At 35.3% G+C, this 20,387-nt stretch overlaps 1 protein-coding gene across 2 annotated transcripts in view; it reads left to right on the forward strand.

Moving 5' to 3' along the window:
• CCDC169 (coiled-coil domain containing 169) overlaps positions 1-20,387 on the forward strand; it is a 72,970-nt gene that overhangs the window by 17,906 nt on the left and 34,677 nt on the right. For both annotated transcript variants that reach the window (XM_074216027.1, XM_074216028.1), the window contains exons 5-6: positions 8,220-8,318; positions 8,513-8,566. In XM_074216027.1, the coding sequence (XP_074072128.1) occupies positions 8,220-8,318; positions 8,513-8,566 (153 nt within the window). The remainder of the gene's footprint in view (positions 1-8,219; positions 8,319-8,512; positions 8,567-20,387) is intronic.

The raw sequence follows: 20,387 nt of genomic DNA on the forward strand, positions 1-20,387 counted from the left end.
TCACACCTATCAGATTGGCTAATATGACAAAAAAAAGAAAATGATAGGTGTTAGAGAAGATGCGGGAAAACTGGGACATTAATGTATTATTGATGGAGTTGTGAACTGATCCAACCATTCTGTAGAACTTTGAAACTATGCCCAAAGGGCTGTTATAAAACATGCTATCCACTTCCAGATAAAGAATTGGCATTGTCTGAATATAGATTAAATCATACTATTCTTATCTGTTTGTTTCTTTGTTTCTTCCTTTGTCTTCTTTTTCTTTATTTCAGTCTTGTACAAAATGACTAATATGGAAATGTTTTACTTGATTGCCCATGTGTAAACTTGTTATTCAAGGGATTCTCAAAAGTCTTCTCCAGCACCACAATTCAAAAGCAATACCACTATTAGTTCTGTATCCCAAATTAAAAATATAAAAGAACTTGAACAAAAATATTTATGGAAGTTTTTTTGTAGTGGTTAAGAATTGGAAATTGAGGGGATGTCCATCAGTTGGGGAATGGTTGAACAATTGTGGTATATGATAAGAGATGGAATTTATTATACTATAAAAAATGATCAGTTTCAGAAAAAATGGAAAAATTATACAAAAAGGGATTCTCAAAAGTCTTCTCCAGCACCACAATTCAAAAGCAATACCACTATTAGTTCTGTATCCCAAATTAAAAATATAAAAGAACTTGAACAAAAATATTTATGGAAGTTTTTTTGTAGTGGTTAAGAATTGGGAATTGAGGGGATGTCCATCAGTTGGGGAATGGTTGAACAACTGTGGTATATGATAAGAGATGGAATTTATTATACTATAAAAAATGAGCAGTTTCAGAAAAAATGGAAAAATTATACAAAGTGATGCTAAATGAGCAGAAACCAGGAGTACATTCTATACAGTAAGCAACATTGTGTGGTGATCCAGCTATGGAAGAATATAACTATTCATTGTTATACAATGATCCAAGACAATCTCAAAGGAATCATTATAAAACATGCTATCCGCTTCCAGATTAAGAATTGGTATTGTCTGAATATAGACTAAAGCATACTATTTTCATCTTTTTGTTTGTTTCTTCTTTTGTCTTTTTCTTTATTTCAGTCTTGAACAAAATGACTAATATGGAAATGTTTTACATGATCACCCATGTGTAAACTATATCAGATTGCTTACCATCTAAGGGAAGTAGGAAAAGAATTTGGAACTCAAAATTTAGAAAAAAATATTAGAATTGTTTTAATATGGCAGTTGGAGAAAATAAAATATCATTAAATTTAGAATAGTCCTTTTTTCTGGGCACCATTATTGTTAGGAAGTATGATTAAGATTTAGGGGATTTAGTTAAGTATTGGGGAGACAGGTGTATTTGTGTTGTTTGCGGTCGTTCAGTTATTCAGATCTTCATGACCCCATAGACCATGACTAGACTTCACTATCTCTTGAAGTCTAAGTTCATGTTTGTTGTTTCCATGACACTATCTGTCCATCCCATCTTCTGCCATTGCTTTTGCCTTCAATCTTTCCTACCATCAGTGTATTTTCCAATGAATCCTTTCTCCTTATTATGTGGCCAAACTATTTAAGCTTCAGATTCAGTATTTGACTTTCCAGTGAATAGTCTGAGTTAATTGCTTTAAGAATTTACTGATTTGGTGATCTTGTTATTCAAGGGATTCTCAAAAGTTTTCTCCCAGCACCACAATTCAAAATCATTGATTCTGAGGCACTCAGTTTTCCTTATAGTTCATCTCTTACAGCCAGGCATACATTGCTACTAGAAAAACCATGGCTTTGTTTTTTGGCAAGGTGATATCTCTGCTTTTTAGTATGCTGTCCAAATCTGCCAGTTTTCCTTCCAAGGAGTCAGCATCTTTTAATTTCATGATTGCATTCACCATCTGCAGTGATTGTTGAGCCCAGGAATATAAACTGACACTGCTTCTATTTCTCTCCCTCTAGTTGCCTGGAAGTGATGAGACCAGTTGCCAGGAGCTTAATGGGATTTTTTGATGTTAAGCTTCAAGCTACATTTTCCCACTCTCCTCTTTCACCCTCATCAGGAACTTTAATTCTTCCTCACTTTTTGCCATCAGAGTGGTATCATCTGCCTATCTGAGGTTGTTGATATTTTCCCCAACAATCTTAATTCTGACTCTTGATTTGTCTAGTCTGGCATTTTGCATGATGTACTCTGCATATAAGTTAAATATGGTGAACAACATATAGCTTTATTGTGCTACTTTTCTAATCTTAAACTAATCAGTTCTTCCATGTTCATTTCTAACCATTACCACTTGCCCACATACAGGTTGTTCTTGTAAGATGATCTGGTACTCTCTCTCTCTGAGGATTTGTCACATTTTGTTGTAATCAGGGAATGAGAAGTAGATATTTTTCTGAAACCTCACTTGCTGCCTCCATTACCCTGTGAATGTTGGCAATTTGGTCTCTAGTTCCAGTGCCTCTTTAAAAACCAGCCTGCTCTTCTGGTAGTTCTCAGTTCTTATATTGCTGAAGCCTAGCTTGCAGAATCTTAAGCATAACTTTGCTATCATGTGAAATGAGTTCAATTGTTGAAAAAAATTGAATATTCCTTGGCATTATCCTTCTTTAGGATTTGAACAGAAACGAATCTTTTCCTATCCAGTGGCCACTATTGAGATTTGCAGATTTGCTAGCATATTGAGTGCAGTACTTTTTAATAGCATCATCATATAGGATTTTAAATAGCTCATGTGAAATTCCTTCAGCTCCACTAGTCTTATTCTTAGCAGTGCTACCTAAGGCCCACTCCAAAATGTTTGGCTCTAGTTCAGTAACCAGACCATTAAGGTTATTAGTGATGTTAAGATCATTCTTCCATAGCTCTTTTATGTATTCTGGCTTACCTCTTCTTAATCTTTTCTGCCTCTGTTAAATCCCTACTATTTTTGCCTTTTATCTTGCCCATTTTTGCATGAAACATTCCTTTGATACCTTTAATTTTCTTGGAGATCTCTTGTCTTTCCCATTCTATAAACTTTTTTTTGGTTTCTTTTCATTTTTTATTTAAGAAAACATTTTCTTTACATGTAATTGGAAAAAATAAAGAAAAATCACATTTTTAATTTTTTTTAATATTCTCATTTTGTACAAATAATGTTTTTTATACATTAATAAAATATTCTTGTTTAAGAATAAACGAAATACACCTCCCCCCCCATAAATATAGACTCATTTGAGCAATAAAGTAAAGGGGAGAGAAAAAATTAAAATTAAAAAATAATAGTAATAATTGTAGGTATGGCCAGGTGGCGCAATGGACGGAGCACCAGCCCTGGAGCCATGAGCACCTGAGCCCACATCTGGCCCTGTACACCCAACAGTCACCCAGCCGTGTGACATGGCAAGTCACCCGAACCCCACTGACCTGCAAAAACCAGAAAAAGAAAAAGAAAAAAAACTTGATCCAATCCAGTTTAGGGCTAGGGTTAGGGTTAGGGTTAATTTTAAAATAGAAAATCTTATCTTGTTTTCTGGAATTCTGTGTTCAGTAAGGTATTCTTTCCTTTCTCCTTTCCCTTTTGCTTTTCCTTCTTTCCCCATCTACTTGTAAAGCCTCATCATATAGCTAAGTAAAGAAAATAATTCCTTAAAAATTAGAAATGGGCAAATGGAAACTAATGACCAACCAAGCATCATTCAAACAAAATTAAAATATCTCATTGGAGGAAGTGGAAGGATTATCTTGCTATAGTGAGGGCCCATTTAAGATTTGATAATATAAATTTGTATTGCCCCAGGCAACATAGTATGTCTTCTAGTTTTTTTTTTTTTTCCAACTGGATAAGAGTAGAAGCAGAGGGAGGCAGGGTAGTAATTGAGATAAGTCTGAGGAAAACAGGTTTTGATAAAACAGATAATAAAGAGCTAAACTGTTTCTCCAAGAAAAAGAAGAGACAGTAACTTGCAGAAAGACAGTACCTAGCTAAGCATCTGGGAGTAGATTGTAGGTGATTGATTTTAGGTGATAGAATAAAGAATATAATTAGGATAATAAGGCCCTAAAAGAAAAGGAATGATAATCTGGGAAAAAGCCCCCAAATCATCTAAATTACTTCCTTTTTCTGAAAATCTCTCTTCCTATTGAAAGCTCTACTTTTTCATGATATATTAGGAATATCCTTGTATGATTTGAACCACTATCCTTTGGCATATGGGGGCCTTTCTACCAAAAAAAAAATCATTCATGGTTAGGTCTATAAAAATGAAACTAAAGCAACTATAGAAAGAAACGGTTATTTCCAGTGTTACATGCAATATTATAAGAAAAAGGCGAGGGGGGAGGGGAAAAGAGAAGAAATGTGATCAACATCAATATACAAAATTACAGTGGTCTGCTTTCATTCCCATGGTGTGGATCGCTTATCCTTTTCTACTCTCCTTTTATTCCCTCATTTATGATTTACCCTCAAAAACTGACATTTGTTTTGATTATGGCTAATTTCTTCTTGCTTATACTCTTATAGTCCCATGCTTCTTTTCACTGTTCTTGACTGTTTCCCTTTTGGATTTAAAATATTTCTAAACCAGATTCTGTGTGTGTTGCATGTATATATGCAAGCCTCATTTGTCTGGTTCAGACAAGAAGAAAGTTCATGTAATCAATGCCTACTGCTGCCTACCTTTCTCCATGTTTATATAGTCTTAGCCTATACCTCAATAATTAGAGGATCTATCCTCCCTCCCTTTCTCATTTCTTCTCTAATATATTCGTTTTCTCTTTTTCCTGTCCTCTTAAAACCATTGAGGCAGAACAAAATAATTCCTCTGCTTTTTGTCTTATTAATGGCTACTGTTACCTTTTAAGTTATGATTATGAAAGCATACTTGTCTCTCCTCCCCACATTAGAAAGCAAGTACACTATCATTTAGCCCCTTCCAATTGCTCAAATGTATTTACCTTTTTAACTTTCTCCGAATTCTAATTTTGCATTTCAGAGTTTTCTCCTCGGCAGTTATCTTTTCATCAGGAATAATTAAAAGCCCTCTAGTCATTAAGTGTTTCTTTTTCCTTATATAAGATTATACTCAGTCTTATAGTTTGGTTACTTTTATTGTAAGCCTTCATTTTTGCCTTTTGTACTTCTATATTCCAAAATTTTCTTCTCTTCATTGTCATTGGCAACTCATGTATAATCATGACTATGGTTGCTTGATATTTTAAACTCTTTACTTTTCGCTTGCAATATTTTTATTTGACCTAGAAGCTCTGTATTTTGACAATGATATTCTTGGATATTTTCTTTTTGGGGTTACTTTCAAGGAAGTGACTTGTCAATTTTACTTTAGTTTGCTTTCTGATTTTTATAGATCTCAGAAGTTTTAATTTTATGGTTTCTTGAAATAGTGTGGTTTCCAAGTTTTTTGTTTTCTTTTGTCATGGTTTTTTTAATCATCACATGATTTTTACATTGCTTGTCATTAATTTTCCAGACTTTTTGTTCTTTTAAAAATAAGATACCTTTTATTTGTTCCTTTTTCAATCATTTCTCTTTGTTTTAGCTTCTTTTCTCTCATGTGGCCATTGAGTTGAGGTCTCTGCTTCTGTTTTTAGGGAGTCTGTTACTTGGGTAATTTCTTCTTTCTAATTCTTTTTATCCAGAGCTCTTAATTTACTTACAATTTAATTTTTAAGAATATCTTGGGGCGGCTAGGTGGTGCAGTGGCTAGAACACAAGCCCTGGAGTCAGGAGTACTTGAGTTCAAATCCAGCCTCAGACACTTAATAATTACCTAATTGTGTGACCTTGGGCAAGTCACTTAACCCCATTGCCTTGCAAAAAAAAAAAGAATATCTTGTGTCTTTCCATGGAGGCTTATACAATAGGGTTCAAGCAATTTCTGTTGTTGTAGTTGGTGTGGAGTTCCTCTCTTTTGGTTTTCAAACTTCTTGAATATCATATGACTCATATTACTTCTTCATAGTGTTCAATGTATTCTTGGTCTTGGTTCAGTGTATTCCAGTCTCAGTTTCTTTTTTGTGGACATTGATCCAAGGCCAGACTCAGGACCAGCTTCTACCCTCTTCTGCACTCTTGAATGGAAACTGGAACATGTCATATTTGGTCCTGAGCTCAATTTCTTAGGCTTCAAGTAATTGATTTCCATCTCCAATGATGTGTTTGCACTCAAACCTCTTTGACAGGTTTCAGTTCCTACACCCAATGTGTTCTATGTGCATCAGCTTTCAGGGACCCTTCTAGAGCTTGTGCTCAACCTTTTAGCTTCTCTGGGCCACATTGCCCAACAAAAACTTGTTGTTAATATTTATTTATGACTACAATGTAACTTATACTACCAAAGAATATATTAAATGAATTAATACCAAATGAATGGGCTTTGAGGGCTGCTTGCAGTCCATGGGCCATGGATTAAACACAGAACATCTCAGGTCAGATGTCCCAGTCAGAGCACTGCCAGATTTTGATCCTATGTCTATGGTCAGAATACCTAAGCATTTGAAGTATTTGACCCAACTAAAGCTTCCTTGTCTGAGTACACTGGCCAGTTTTCAGGTGTCCCTAGAGGATATATGTCTGATCAGAATGCTAGCAGACTTCTGGATTGCTTATCTATATTCCTACTGACTTCCTAAGCAAAAGGGTACTACAAGCTACTGAATTCCTAGAGTGGGTGGCATGGAGGTGGGGGTGGGGCCAGTTGTAGGCAGGATGATATTGAAAGAACCAAATTTCTATATTTCTGTAATAAAAAGCAATCCAGATTCACAATTTTTTTCTTGACCTATTTTCCAGCTTAGTTATTATTGATTTTCAATACTTTATATTTTTTTAGTCTTTTGACTTTATTTTAGCATTTCTTATTAAGTTGCTGCATTGTATTTTTCATGGAGTCTACTCCTTACGTAAAGTTTTCTACCTCTAGGTCTACTTTTCTTTTTATTTTTCCTCTTAAAATTTGATTTAATTTAAACTTTCCTTTTTTAAAAAAAACTTCATTTTTTTTCAGGTATTTGTATAGTCTTTATGGCTAAGTCAATTTTTTTCCCCTCTGAGATTCTGCTTACATGTTATATGATTACTGTCTTCTAGATTTTACTCTTTGACTTCTTTTAGCCTTAGTTCATGCAATTGGGCTTCATTGATACCAGTATTTTCTTTTGTTTACTCATATTTCCCATCTCATTTCATGAATTTGGTATTCTTTGCTCAGATGAGCCCACTCCTGTAATATTAGATGAATTTGGCAAGATTTCTTTTTTTTTTTTAAAGTTCTGTTATATATTCTGGGTCTGCTGCCAATTCCTAGCTGGATGGAATGCTTGGTACTAAGACTTCAACTTTTGCCTTAGTTCTTGATTTCTCCCTCAGTCTTCTGGAGATCCACTGTGATTTCTGACTTTCATAAGTCTCCTCCTTGAATAGGTCACAATTGGAAATTGGTTTCATTATCTGCTATAGCCCTAACAAGAACCAGTTAAATCCAGCACAACCTCCCTAAGCTTCAGTCCCTATGGCCTTAGTTATTAGCCTTGTCTCTTGCTATTGTTCATAGTGCTCCAGAGAGTGAACAATTAAAATAGGTCCCCTCCCCAGGCTGTCCACTGATACTTTTCTGCTCTGACTTCAGGCCTTTGTCCGTTGGAGCCCTCTAATGGCTTACCATATTACAACTGAGGCTATTTACATTATCTTATTCTGTGTACTCTGGAATGACTTTTCCCCCAGGCAATTATAGTCTGAGTTTGTGCTAGTTTTCCTGGCCTCTACCTTCAATCACATTAACTGGGGATTTGCTAAATTTTCTGTTGTGTAGCCCCTCCACTAGCCTCTGACAACTTCAAGACTGACTTTTGTATAGTTTTTAGATTGGGCTGAGAAGTTTGCCTTTGTCTCTTTTTAGTTTGAGGTTATTTGCTAGGGTTTGAGAACTAGGCTCTTCTATAACTGCTCACATTTCCCTTTTTAACTATAAATGTCCTGGGATATCTCTTAAATAACAAAAGTCTAGCAGAAGGTTAAGGTTATAATGTGAACTAAGCAACTAAAAGTACTATTTATTCTTTGAATATCTGACCCTGTATTTCTTTTGAGTAAAATGTCAGAATTGAAAAAACTTCCTATGCAGAATTTGAAGCATATAATTTAAAATTTAGATTGTATAAAATTTTGTAATTATTGATGAATATATGTGATAAATGTGTTTTATATAATTCCAGAATTCTTTAAATCAGTTACTTAAACAGCTAGAAAAAGAAAAACGAAGTCTTGAATATCAAGTAAAAGAATATGAGCTTAGATTGGAGCAAGCATCAAAGGTTTGTTTCTATTCTGTTCTACATTTTTTTTTAAAGAAATTACTATGCCATTTAATGTCTTTTATAGAAAACTATGTTGTATAATAAAATCCTGATGAGAAATATGTAACTTAAGAAGTTCCTAGTTAATTTAAATTTATTAATACTATTGTTAACATTATTTAATATTGACTTAATATATATGTTTAATTTAGGCTTTCCATAAGACCAATGATGAGCGGCGTGCCTATTTAGCAGAAATATCTCAGGTAAATCAGTTATTCCAATTAAAATACTAAGTTTATTCAAATTTGCCCTTACTCATTTTTAGCTGTTTTTTTTTCTATAGGCAAACATATTAAAACTGAGGAAAACTCTTAAGTCTCCAAGGTGCATTGGGAAGCATAAGTATTTAGAAACTAAATAAAGATAATTAATTTGCCCAACTAAAAGAATCCTTTACATATTCAACTTATTTTCAGCCTCTGCCCTCAAAAAGCTCACATCTGGGAGGTGGCTAGGTGGCACAGTGGATAGATTACTGGCCCTGGAGTTAGGAGTACCTGAGTTCAAATCCGGCCTCAGACATTTAATAATTGCCTAGCTGTGTCGTCTTGGGCAAGCCATTTAACCCCCCACTGCCTTGCAAAAAACCTAACAACAACAAAAAAAGAGCTCACATCTGATGGAGACAATGAACAAACAAATTAACAAAATGTGTACAATCAGGACAATAAGGAAATAACACAAGGGAAACAATAGAATTAAGAGAAATTGGAAAAGGCTTCCTCTATAAGGGGGGGATATTAGTTAAGACTTGAAGGAAGTTAAGGAAGCCAGGAGGGAGAACATTCCAGGTGCAAGGACAACATGAGAAAATTCCCAGAGCTGAGAGTTGGAATGTCATATTTGTAGAACAGCCAAGAAAGTGTCACAACTGCAGAGGGTGTGGAGGCCTTGGGATAATAGGAACAAGAAGAATGAAAAGTCAGGGACAGAAATGGCTAGAATACTAATAGAGGATTCTGCTATTTGATCCTAGAGATGATAGGGAGGCATGGAGTTAAGGGAGTGATGTTTTCAGATTTGTGCCTTGGAAAAGCGCTTTTGACAGCTGAATGAATGGGGAGAGACTTAACTCAGGCTGGCACACCCCAGGCTAATACACTATTATCCACGAGTGAGGTAATGAAAACATATCAGGGTGGTGGCAATATTAGAGGAAAGAAGGAAGCATTGTTCCAGAGATGTTACACAATTGAAATCTACAGACCTTGGCAATCAATCGGATATAGGAGATATGAGAAAGTAAAAAAATTGAGGATAACATTTAGGTGGCAAGCCTGGTGGACTGAAAGAATGGTAGTGCCCTTTTAAAACAATAGGAAAATTTAGAGAGGGAAACATTTTGGAGAAAAAAAAGCCATTTGGGGGTTTGGACATGTTGAATTTAAGATATCACCTGACATTCAGTTTGAGATGTTTGAAAGATCAGACTGGAGGTCATCAGAAGTTAAAGCAGGATATATAGATTTAGACACGGAAATGACAATAAATTCATGGCAGCTGATGAAATCACCAATTGAAATAATGAAGAGGGAGAAAGAGCAGAGAACCCAGGATAAAATTCAGAAGGATAAATATGCTTAGAGGGCATTATCTAGATGAGAATCTAGCAAAGGGGACCAAGAAGGAGCAGTAGGAGAAGTAGCAAAGATTGACCCCCAAACCCTAGAAAATAGAGTATTAAAGAGAAGCAGGTGATAAATAGTGCCAGAGTTTGCTGAGAGGTCAAAAAAAATGAGGATTGATAAAAGACTACTGGAGTGAGCAACTAAAACAATCATTGCAGCTTTGGAGAGAGGAATTTGAGTGGAATGATGAGGTTGGAAGCCCAGGTTTCTCAATGAGTTTAGCTACAAGAGGCAAAAGAGATATTGGATGATAGTTTGAGGAGGTGAAAGGATCAAGTGAGGATTTTTTGAAGATGGGGGAGACATGAGCATGCATATAGACTATAGAGAAGTTTCCAGTAGATAGAGATCGAGGTTAAGTGACAGAGTAGAGAGATAACAGAAGATAACATATTGAAAGATATGGTTTTGGAATGGGATTGCTTGTGTGGCTAGATGGGTTTGCCTTGGTATTGAGTGAGGTCTCTTCATTTGATACAGGAGTGGAGATAGTGGCAGAAGGCATTTAATAAGAGATGAGGAAGAGAGGAATAGATGGAGCTCATAGTAAATGACTTCATTGTTTTTCTACAATATATGAAACAAGATTCTCAGCTGTGAGGGTAGAGAAAGGGAAAGTTATGGATATTTGAGGAGATATGAAAAGGTTTGGAAGAGCTGCTATAGAGAGTGGAATGAGGAGTTTATAAGGGAGATGTGAAAGGATTGCCTAGCAATGAAGGGTGCAGTTGAGATTGTGTAATAATTAATTTGTGATGAACCCAGTCAAAGCACTTGTTTGATTTTTTTCCACCTTTATTCAGCAGCATGTGTGTAGGAATAAAATCAGATAGTAGGAGTGATCCAAGGCTGAGACTTGGCTAGTCATAACAGATAATATGATAAAGGGGCCAAAGACTCGAGGACAGAGGAGGGTTTCATCAAATGATAAAGATAAGGAAAAGAAAATTCACTAATGCAAGGATGAGAACCTGGAAAAGAATTGAGGGATCAAGAGATTGGAGGTCATGGTGCAGACAAAGAGCAGGATTTTGTTAAGGGAAGGGCAGAAGGGAAAACAGGCAATAGGCTATGATCAGGTGTCAGAATCCTTGAACATGGAATAATGCATTTGTAGGTAAGGACAAGAGCAAGTCTGACTACTATTGTGTATGCCTTGAAGTTGGAGTGGAAGAATAAGTCATGAGTAATGAGTAGTTTGAGGAAATTAGTTGTTAAGAGTGTTTGAGGGAGAGTCAATATGTATGTTGAAGTCCTATGGTAAGAGGGCAGAAGATGGGGAAGAGAGAAAATTTGTGAGTGAAGTATTGAGCTCATTGAAGAAGGAAGAGCTGTGACCCAAAGTCTATAAACAAGAGTTACCAAGTTTTTGATTGGTTGGTAGAAGGAGGAGAGGTTACTGAGTGATGCAGGTGGGGAGAAGGGACCTGGAAGTGGCAAAAGGGGTATCAAAAATTGGCCTTATATAATTTTGCTAGGCCTAATTTCTTTTAATTCTTTTCTATTGTTGGTAAAGTTGTCAGTACATAGGATGTGCTTTCATGCTATTTAAATATATAACTGGCAGGATTATGATCAGATAGGTAGAGGCTACCCTTTCTAGGAAGAAAATCACCAGGATCCTTCAACAAAGTCTTGCTGCTACATACATGAAGCTATTCTCCAAGTCTTCCATTTCTTGATACCACCTGAATCAGTAGTTATATATCTCTTCATAGTCAGTAGTCTGTCTGTATTTATTGTATGTCAAAACTGTGCCCAGATCTGGGGAGATAAAAAGAACAGATAGTCCCTTTCCTGAAGATGCTCATCTAGTTGGGGGAGAGAACAAGTGAGCCAAGGCATAGATGGGATGAATAGGAAATAATTAGCCAACAGAATAATTAAGAGGAATTAAGAAAGAAGCTGGAAGGTCAGTTGGAAATGGAAGGAAACCAGAGGCAGAGAAGTAGAAGGAAAACATTCCAGGTATGAGTGCTGTCTAGAGAAAACTCCCAGCATCAAGAGATGGAACAACAAAGGTGACCATTGTCACTGGATGAAAAGTATGTGTAGAGTGGGATCTAAAGACTGGAAAGGGGGGGACACACTGGGTGATAAAGTTCTTGGTACACTTAATAGAAGATTTTGTATTTGATTCTGGAGGTGATAGAAAGCCACTAGAGTTTATTGAGTAGGAGAATAACATTTTAAGACCTGGGCTAGAGGAAGATCACTTTGGTAGAGGATAGAGGGGCATGGGGGAGAGCCTTGCAGCAGGCAGACCAAACATGAAGTTATTGCAATAGTCTAGGTGTGAGTTTGTGAGGGACCTGTATCAAAGTGGTGATGGTAATAGAGAAGGGTCATATTCAGGAAGGTGAAATCCACCAGCCTTGGCAACAGATTGGACATAAGGAGTTAGAGATAATGAGGAGCTGGGAATGATACTTAGGTTGCAAACCTGGAAGACTGGGAGGATAGAAGCACCCTCTACAGTAGTAGTGAAGTTTGAAGGTTGCAAATTTTAAGAGAAATGATGAGTTCAGTTTTGGACACATTGAATTGAAGATGTACTACTAGACATCCAGTTTGATAGCGTTGAAAGACAGTTGAATATTTGAGACTAGTGGTAAGCTGAGAGATTGAGGCAGGATCAGCAGATATGAGAATCGTTAGCATAGGGATAACTACATAGAAATTGATAAGATTACCAAATGAAGTAGTATAGGTGGAACAGAGGATCCAGGAAAAAGTTCTGTGGGACATCTATGGTTAGAGGCTGTGATCTGGAGGGGGAATTCAGCAAAGGAGACTAAGGAGTAATATGATAGATAAGGAAGAGAAACCAGGAAGGGAATGGTGTCCCTAACATATATAAAACAAAAAAGTCCTTTGGGTTCTGCTGGAAAACAATTACAATAAGATTTTAAAGATGGTTGCCTTCCTCACTCATGTGGCAGTATTGGCTTTGTCTGGCATTAAGAAATCTAGGACAACACTCTCACCTTCAAGGGGGACCCATAACTTAAACATTTCAACTGTAACCTGATGAACATGTTAAGGACATTGACTAGTTCAAAACTTTTCATACACACACACACACACTCACACACACACACACAATTTTCCAGGAATGTTATACACACATACACATACAATTTTCCAGGAATGATGCCAATGACTCCTATCTGCTGGTTTTTAATGGGCTTAAGCCCACCCACCTACCTACCTACCTACCTACTATCCCTTGTTTTGAAGTCTCTGAAGATAGGCTTATGACTATTATGTTTCTCAGTTAAGAAATTGAAAGTTGTTCTGTCAGACTCTTCATGATTCTATAAGGAGTTTTCTTGGCAAAGACCCTGGAGTGGTTTGCTATTTCCTCCTCCAGTGGATCATCTTTTGTCAGAACTCTTCACCATGGCCTGTCCATCTAGGGCAGTCCTGCACAGTATAGCTCATAGTTGCATTGAGCTATGTAAGTCCTTCTACCATGACAAGGCAGTGATGCAGGAGGGGAGGATCAAACTTACCATTTAGTTAACTCTTAAACCAGGAAAAATGCTAAAAGAAATGTTATGATATTTACCTAGCTGTGTGGCCTTGGGCAAGCCACTTAACTCCATTTGCCTTGCAAAAAAAAAAAAGGAAATGTTATGATACTCATATTCCTTGTTCTTTAAGAAGGTAACAATGCTGCCAAGAATCTTGGCTTTACATAATTATGGAGAGGCTAAGCAACTTCCCTGTTTAAAAAAAAAACCTGTAATTGGTAGAAGGTCTTGTAGAGACAGTTGAAATTAAGGAAATGGTTACAAATATAGCCAACTGATAATACCAATTTTTACCTTGGTTCTGATGGTCCTCTCTAGAGGATCCTATAGAAAGGATTTTTTTTTATCAGTTTCATATCTTGTTGAGGTGAAACATTCTTCCATGCTCACCACATGCTCATAGCACAAGCCAATAAGTCTTTCCTGTTCTTCTATATCTTCTATATGAAGTTGATGATGTTTATCCTTCATTCTTGGAGAAGGTCATGACATCAGGGAACTGACAAGCAAGTGAATTGGATTTGAATGAGATGGGTACTGTGCTAAATCACCAGCCTTACTTTCTCCTCCGGAACCATCTGGATCCAGTGGCCAGATATGGATCAAGATGACTGGAGATGGCCCTGGATGCAAAATTAAGTGACTTGCCCAAGATCACACAGCTAGTCAATGTCTAATGTTCTGAGGCTGGATTTCAACTCCCATTCTCCTGACTCCAAAGCCTATGATCTATCCACTGCACCACCTAGCTGCCCTTGCCTTTCTATATCCTTAATCCATAGCTCCCTCCAAATTAATCTACATAGATAAGCTTACCTCAAGCTCCTCTCAGACATAACAAAGGACCAGTAGAAACAAGATACCTTATTTCACCATCTCAGATTCAATTGTCACCAATATTATGATGAGAATAGATTTTTCAGAAGGAAGAACTAAGAAAAAACTTCAGACTTAGGAATTTAGAATGTTGTTAACCTTTTTTTTTTTATGTCACAGACCCTTTTGGCAGTCTGACAAATCCCATGGACCGACCTGTTCTCAGAATGTTTTTAAATGCACAAAATACATAAGATTACAAAAGAAATCAACATATTGAAATGCAGTTATCAAAATATATTAAAAGTAATAAGATCATAGATCCCAGGCTAAAAACCCCCTGACTAGAAAATGAAATTTGCAAAGGAACAAAAGATCTTCAGTCTAAGACATATAAGACATACTGAATTGCATCATGAATTTATCTTAACTCAGTGGATCAATTAAATGTCTTATCCAAGGATCCTTTTTAGGCCCTTTTAATCCACGTGCAAATTTGAGAAGCAAACAGAATTTGTCATGATACACATCTGCTGCCCAGATGGCTTCCCTTTGCCCTTCTGGATAAGCAATACCTATTTTTTATTTTTAAAATGTGGAATTCATATCCAAAAAAGTGAGGTGAGATTGCATATTAACATGATAGAGAAGGACATTCCTAAGAATTAGACTAGTGAAGTCCTTCCTCTGAACCATACTATCTCAAAGCCTGGGCAAATAATTTAATCTGTTTTCTTGGGCAGATTATAAGACTGTCAACATTAGAAGAGGTACAAATCTCTATTGATAGTTTCTTCACTGTGAGCTTCCTTGCTTATATTAATTAAATCACAAATCTACCTCCCAAACCTCCCCTTCTAATAAAAACACAAAAAGGGCAACAGAAATGAGCATAACCTTTGATCCAGCAATACACTTTTTTAGTAATAATCCATCTTTTAAAAATACCATTCTTTCATGATAGTCTCCAACAAAATGAACTAAAGACCTCTCAAACTGTAATTGCTAGAATTTCTCACATTGACTAATTTTCTCAACTAACAAAAAATGAAGATGAGAATTCTTGTTTTATACCTGTTTTTAGTGGGGATGCATCTAATATTTCTTGGCTTTTATATTGGTTCTTGGCTTATGGAAGAGTTTTTTATTTTGTTAAGAAAAAATAGCAAAAGGTTTAATGAACTCAAGATACACATTCTTAGATTAGTGCACTGTGATGATTTGTTTTGTTGTATTATACATACTTGTTACACTGGAGGCTTTTATTGGTGAGGGAAGGCTAGTGAGGAAGGCTATGAACTGATCCTTTGACCAATAGTTTCCTATTTGTATAGGGAACTCATGGATAGGAAATACTCTCTACCAATGCAGGCTACCATCTTCTCTACAACCTAAAGTCTTAAGATACCCATAATGCTGAGAAGTAACTTGATCAGGGACACAAAGCCATGTGGTGTGTAAGTGGTGCAGAAAGGGACTTAAGCATGTAGAGAAATTGTTTATTAACTTGTTAATATGCATATATATGTATGTGTATATATATGTGTGTATATGTTTCTTTAAAAAGCAATGTAATAAAATCAGTTTCTTATGTCATCCTCTTTCTAGGTTCATCTTTTTGGAAATGCTTGTATGGACTGAATGGTTAGACTCAATTAAAAAAGTTTTAAAAATCCTTCTGGAAAAATCTTTTCAATGTTTTTTAAAATTTATATATATATATATATCTATTTAGAAAGACTTTTTTCCTACATCTATTAACATTCAGTAATTTGGGGGGAAGTTTTCAAAAACCTCCCCTCCTAATAAATACACAAAATTGAAAACTTCCCCCCAAATTACTGAATGTTAATAGATGTAGGAAAAAAGTCTTTCTAAATAGATATATATATATATTAATTTTAAAAAACATTGAAAAGATTTTTCCAGAAGGATTTTTAAAACTTTTTTAATTGAGTCTAACCATTCAGTCCATACAAGCATTTCCAAAAAGATGAACCTAGAAAGAGGATGACATAAGAAACTGATTTTATTACATTGCTTTTTAAAGAAACATATATATACACACATATACATATATTAACAAGTTAATAAACAATTTCTCTACATGCTTAAGTCCCTTTCTGTACCACTTACACACCACATGACTTTGTGTCCCTGATCAAGTTACTTCTCAGCATTATGGGTATCTTAAGACTTTAGGTTGTAGAGAAGATGGTAGCCTGCATTGGTAGAGAGTATTTCCTATCCATGAGTTCCCTATACAAATAGGAAACTATTGGTCAAAGGATCAGTTCATAGCCTTCCTCACTAGCCTTCCCTCACCAATAAAAGCCTCCAGTGTAACAAGTATGTATAATACAACAAAACAAATCATCACAGTGCACTAATCTAAGAATGTGTATCTTGAGTTCATTAAACCTTTTGCTATTTTTTCTTAACAAAATAAAAAAAAATCTCTTCCATAAGCCAAGAACCAATATAAAAGCCAAGAAATATTAGATGCATCCCCACTAAAAACAGGTATAAAACAAGAATTCTCATCTTCACCATTTTTTGTTAGTTGAGAAAATTAGTCAATGTGAGAAATTCTAGCAATTACAGTTTGAGAGGTCTTTAGTTCATTTCGTTGGAGACTATCATGAAAGAATGGTATTTTTAAAAGATGGATTATTACTAAAAAAGTGTATTGCTGGATCAAAGGGTATGCTCATTTTTGTTGCCCTTTGGATGCAGTTCCAAATTTCTCTCCAGAAAGGTTGGATGAGTTCACAGCTCTACCAACAGTGTAGTAGTGTCCAAGATTTCCCACAACCCTTCCAACAATGATCATTATCCTTTCTGGTCATATTGGCCAGTCTGAGAGGTGTGAGGTGGTACCTCAGAGAAACTTTAATTCGCATTTCTCTCATTAATGATTTAGAGCATTTTTCATATGGCTATGGATTGCTTTGATCTCATCTGTAAATTGCCTTTGCATAACCTTTGACCATTTGTCAATTGGGGAATGGCTTTTTTTTTTAAATATGACTCAGTTCTTTGTATATTTTGGAAATGAGTCCTTTGTCAGAATCATTGGTTGTAAAGATTGTTTCCCAATTTACTACTTTTCCTTTGATCTTGGTTACAGTGATTTTATCTGTGCAAAAGCTTTTTAATTTAATCAAAATCATCTAGTTGGTTTTTGGTGATGTTCTCCATGTCTTCCTTGGTCATAAACTGCTCCCCTTTCCATAGATCTGACAGGTAAACTAGTCCTTGATCTTCTAATTTGCTTATAGTATTGTTTTTTTAATGTCTAAATCCTGTAACCATTTGGATCTTATCTTGGTAAAGGGTGTGTGAGGTGTTGGTCTAATCTAAGTTTCTTCCATACTAACTTCCAATTTTCCTAGCAGTTTTTATCAAAGAGAGAGTTTTCAGGGGCTCCCTTTTCTTGAACTCTGCAATGAATCTTCTCCACAGGCCAAGAGTAGGTCTCCCTATTAAATACTTCACTGTCTATTAATCTTTGCAAGTTATCTCTTTTGTTAATATTTCAAGAAATCTTATATAATTTTGGCTTTTGTATGGGAGAGTTTTTTATATGGGAGAGAGTTTGTTAGCCTATAATATGGCATTTTGTTTTACCAAAATCAGAGGCTTTTTTTACAAACAATAAGCTATGCACAATAGGAGCTTGTATTCTCTAGCTATTAGTCTGAGTGATGGTAAAGATTTAATCTACTGTTAAATATTGTTTGTTAAAACTTGATTTATTCCCTACCTCTGTATCCTATTCAAAAATCTCCTGATTAATATTAGCTATACGCATAAAAATTTTGATCAGTAGTTATCTGTGTTTTCTCCATTTGAGAATAGGGGAAGATTAGTAGAACTTGGTTTCTTCCCCTCCTTTAGATACTTTCTGACTCAATTTCTCAGGTTCTTCAAAATTGAGTCACTTTTAGCATGGAATTCATCTACATGAGAGTATTTTTGTTTCCTTCAGTGCTACTTTCATTTTCTCCATCAGCATACTGGGACTGTGGTATTAGAAAACAAAAGTGATGGTTCTATTGTCCTAATTTGTTATAAGACTTTTTTCTGATTTTCTTACATATATTTCTTGACCTTCCTGTTGTTTCATCCTTACTTGCCTTAAAATGACTTTACTTTATTCTCACTAGCTTTTTAAAACTTTTTCTTATTTTCTGATACAGAAAAATATGTAGTTTTGAAATAAATACCTTTCCCAAGTTTTTTTTTTTTATCAATTTTATTAATTTAAGGCAATGGGTTTAAGAGTGATTTGCCCAAGGTCACACAGCTAGGCAATTATTGAGTATCTGAGATAGAATTTGAACTCAAGGTCGCCTGACTCCAGGGCCAGTGCTCTATCCATTGTGCCACCTAGCTGCCCCCTCCCAAGTACTCCTAATACAACTAACTGAAATATAATGCAAAATATTTCTCCTTCAGGCTAAATCAACTAACTTATTAGAAATGAGAGGGACAAGTTTGAGTTAACAAGAAGATGCTAATGTAGTGGATGTAATAGTTATGACTGCAACTTATGAGGCTTATAATAACAACAGAAAAGAGGAAACTTTCCAAGAAAGTAAGAAAACCACTTTGACAGAAAGGCATGGTTGCTGTAATAGTTCATGTATAGAAAAACGACCATGATATATTGCTAATTACCTACCTTTTATAGCATCTGTATGAAAGAGATACATAATCAAAAAAGCATCAATATTTAAGAAAGCAAATTCCTTGGTTAGTATCCATTTATTCATGTTTCAAAGTATATATGTTTTCATCTATGGAAAAGCAGAATGACCATTATTTATAATAATGACTAAAATAAGGTAACAATGAAAGTAAATTGTATGATACATTTTAAAAAGTTTACTATTACAAAAAGCTTAAGCATAAAATTTGGATTGTATCTGGAAAATTATCATGTGAAATAATAGATAACAAAATATATACAATCAATGTTTGATATAACAGTTTTTTAGTCAGATTGTTGCTTGATATTTTTAAAAGGGACTTTCAATTTAATAAGACTGTTGCTAGCAAGTGGCAGTCAATAGTGAATGAACTGAGATTGAGATCTTCTACCAGCAGATCCAATTTTATACCTTGATGGTTCCAATTATCAGATTATTTCTTTTCTTGTGTATGTTTAAGGCTGATCTTATGGGAAAAGACCACAGAACTTTATTTACCAAAAAACTCCTGCAGCATAAACTTAGCCTCATGATATGGGCTGAAGATGTAGTTTTATTTCTGTTTTGAAATTTTTATTCAGATTCACTAAAAATCAATAACTTTCACTGACTGAGGAAATACTGACTACCTGTATACTACCAGTGTCAGTATTTTTCATACACATGGTATCAGTACCTTATTAACCACATTTGGTCTGTTTCTTGCAATGCAAAAATCATTCTCCTTGGAAGCATAAACAAAAATTAATTGAGCAGCACTGAATCCTTTGTTATTTATTGTATGTTATTATTGTCTTATCTAACACAAGCAGTAGTCCTATTCCTTCTTTAGTTAAACCCTTTTCCTCATTTTCGTTTAGAAAAATCTCCCACCATCCCTTTTGGTTGTCTTTAGTTTTTGTTTTTGTTTTTGTTTTTTTTTTTGCTAGCCTGACGTCCTTCTGAGCTTTAGAACTTCTGAAATTGTTTTTATTGGACTAAGCCATATTATTTGTACTAATCTTTTACTGACTTCTATATTCTACAAGTCAGCTTAAAAAATTTACATTATTTGATTTGTTCTCTGTCCAGGATCATATATTTAAATCTGGAAGCCCACATTTAAGATCAGCATCTAGTCCATCTCTCTCGCTTTATGAGAAATTGAGGGTTAGAAATTATGTGACTTGCTCAGGTAGATGAGGCAGGATTTGAACCCAGAATCAATATTATTCACATTGAACCACACATGTCTTCTTTTTAATTCTCTTGAGGACATGCTCCTTAAACCTCTTCAAATGACTTGTTTGTGTCTTTAGAATCACATTTTTAAAAATATCCCTATAGACT

Source organism: Macrotis lagotis, chromosome 1 (assembly GCF_037893015.1).
Source record: "Macrotis lagotis isolate mMagLag1 chromosome 1, bilby.v1.9.chrom.fasta, whole genome shotgun sequence".
In the NCBI taxonomy this organism is placed as follows: domain Eukaryota; kingdom Metazoa; phylum Chordata; class Mammalia; order Peramelemorphia; family Peramelidae; genus Macrotis; species Macrotis lagotis.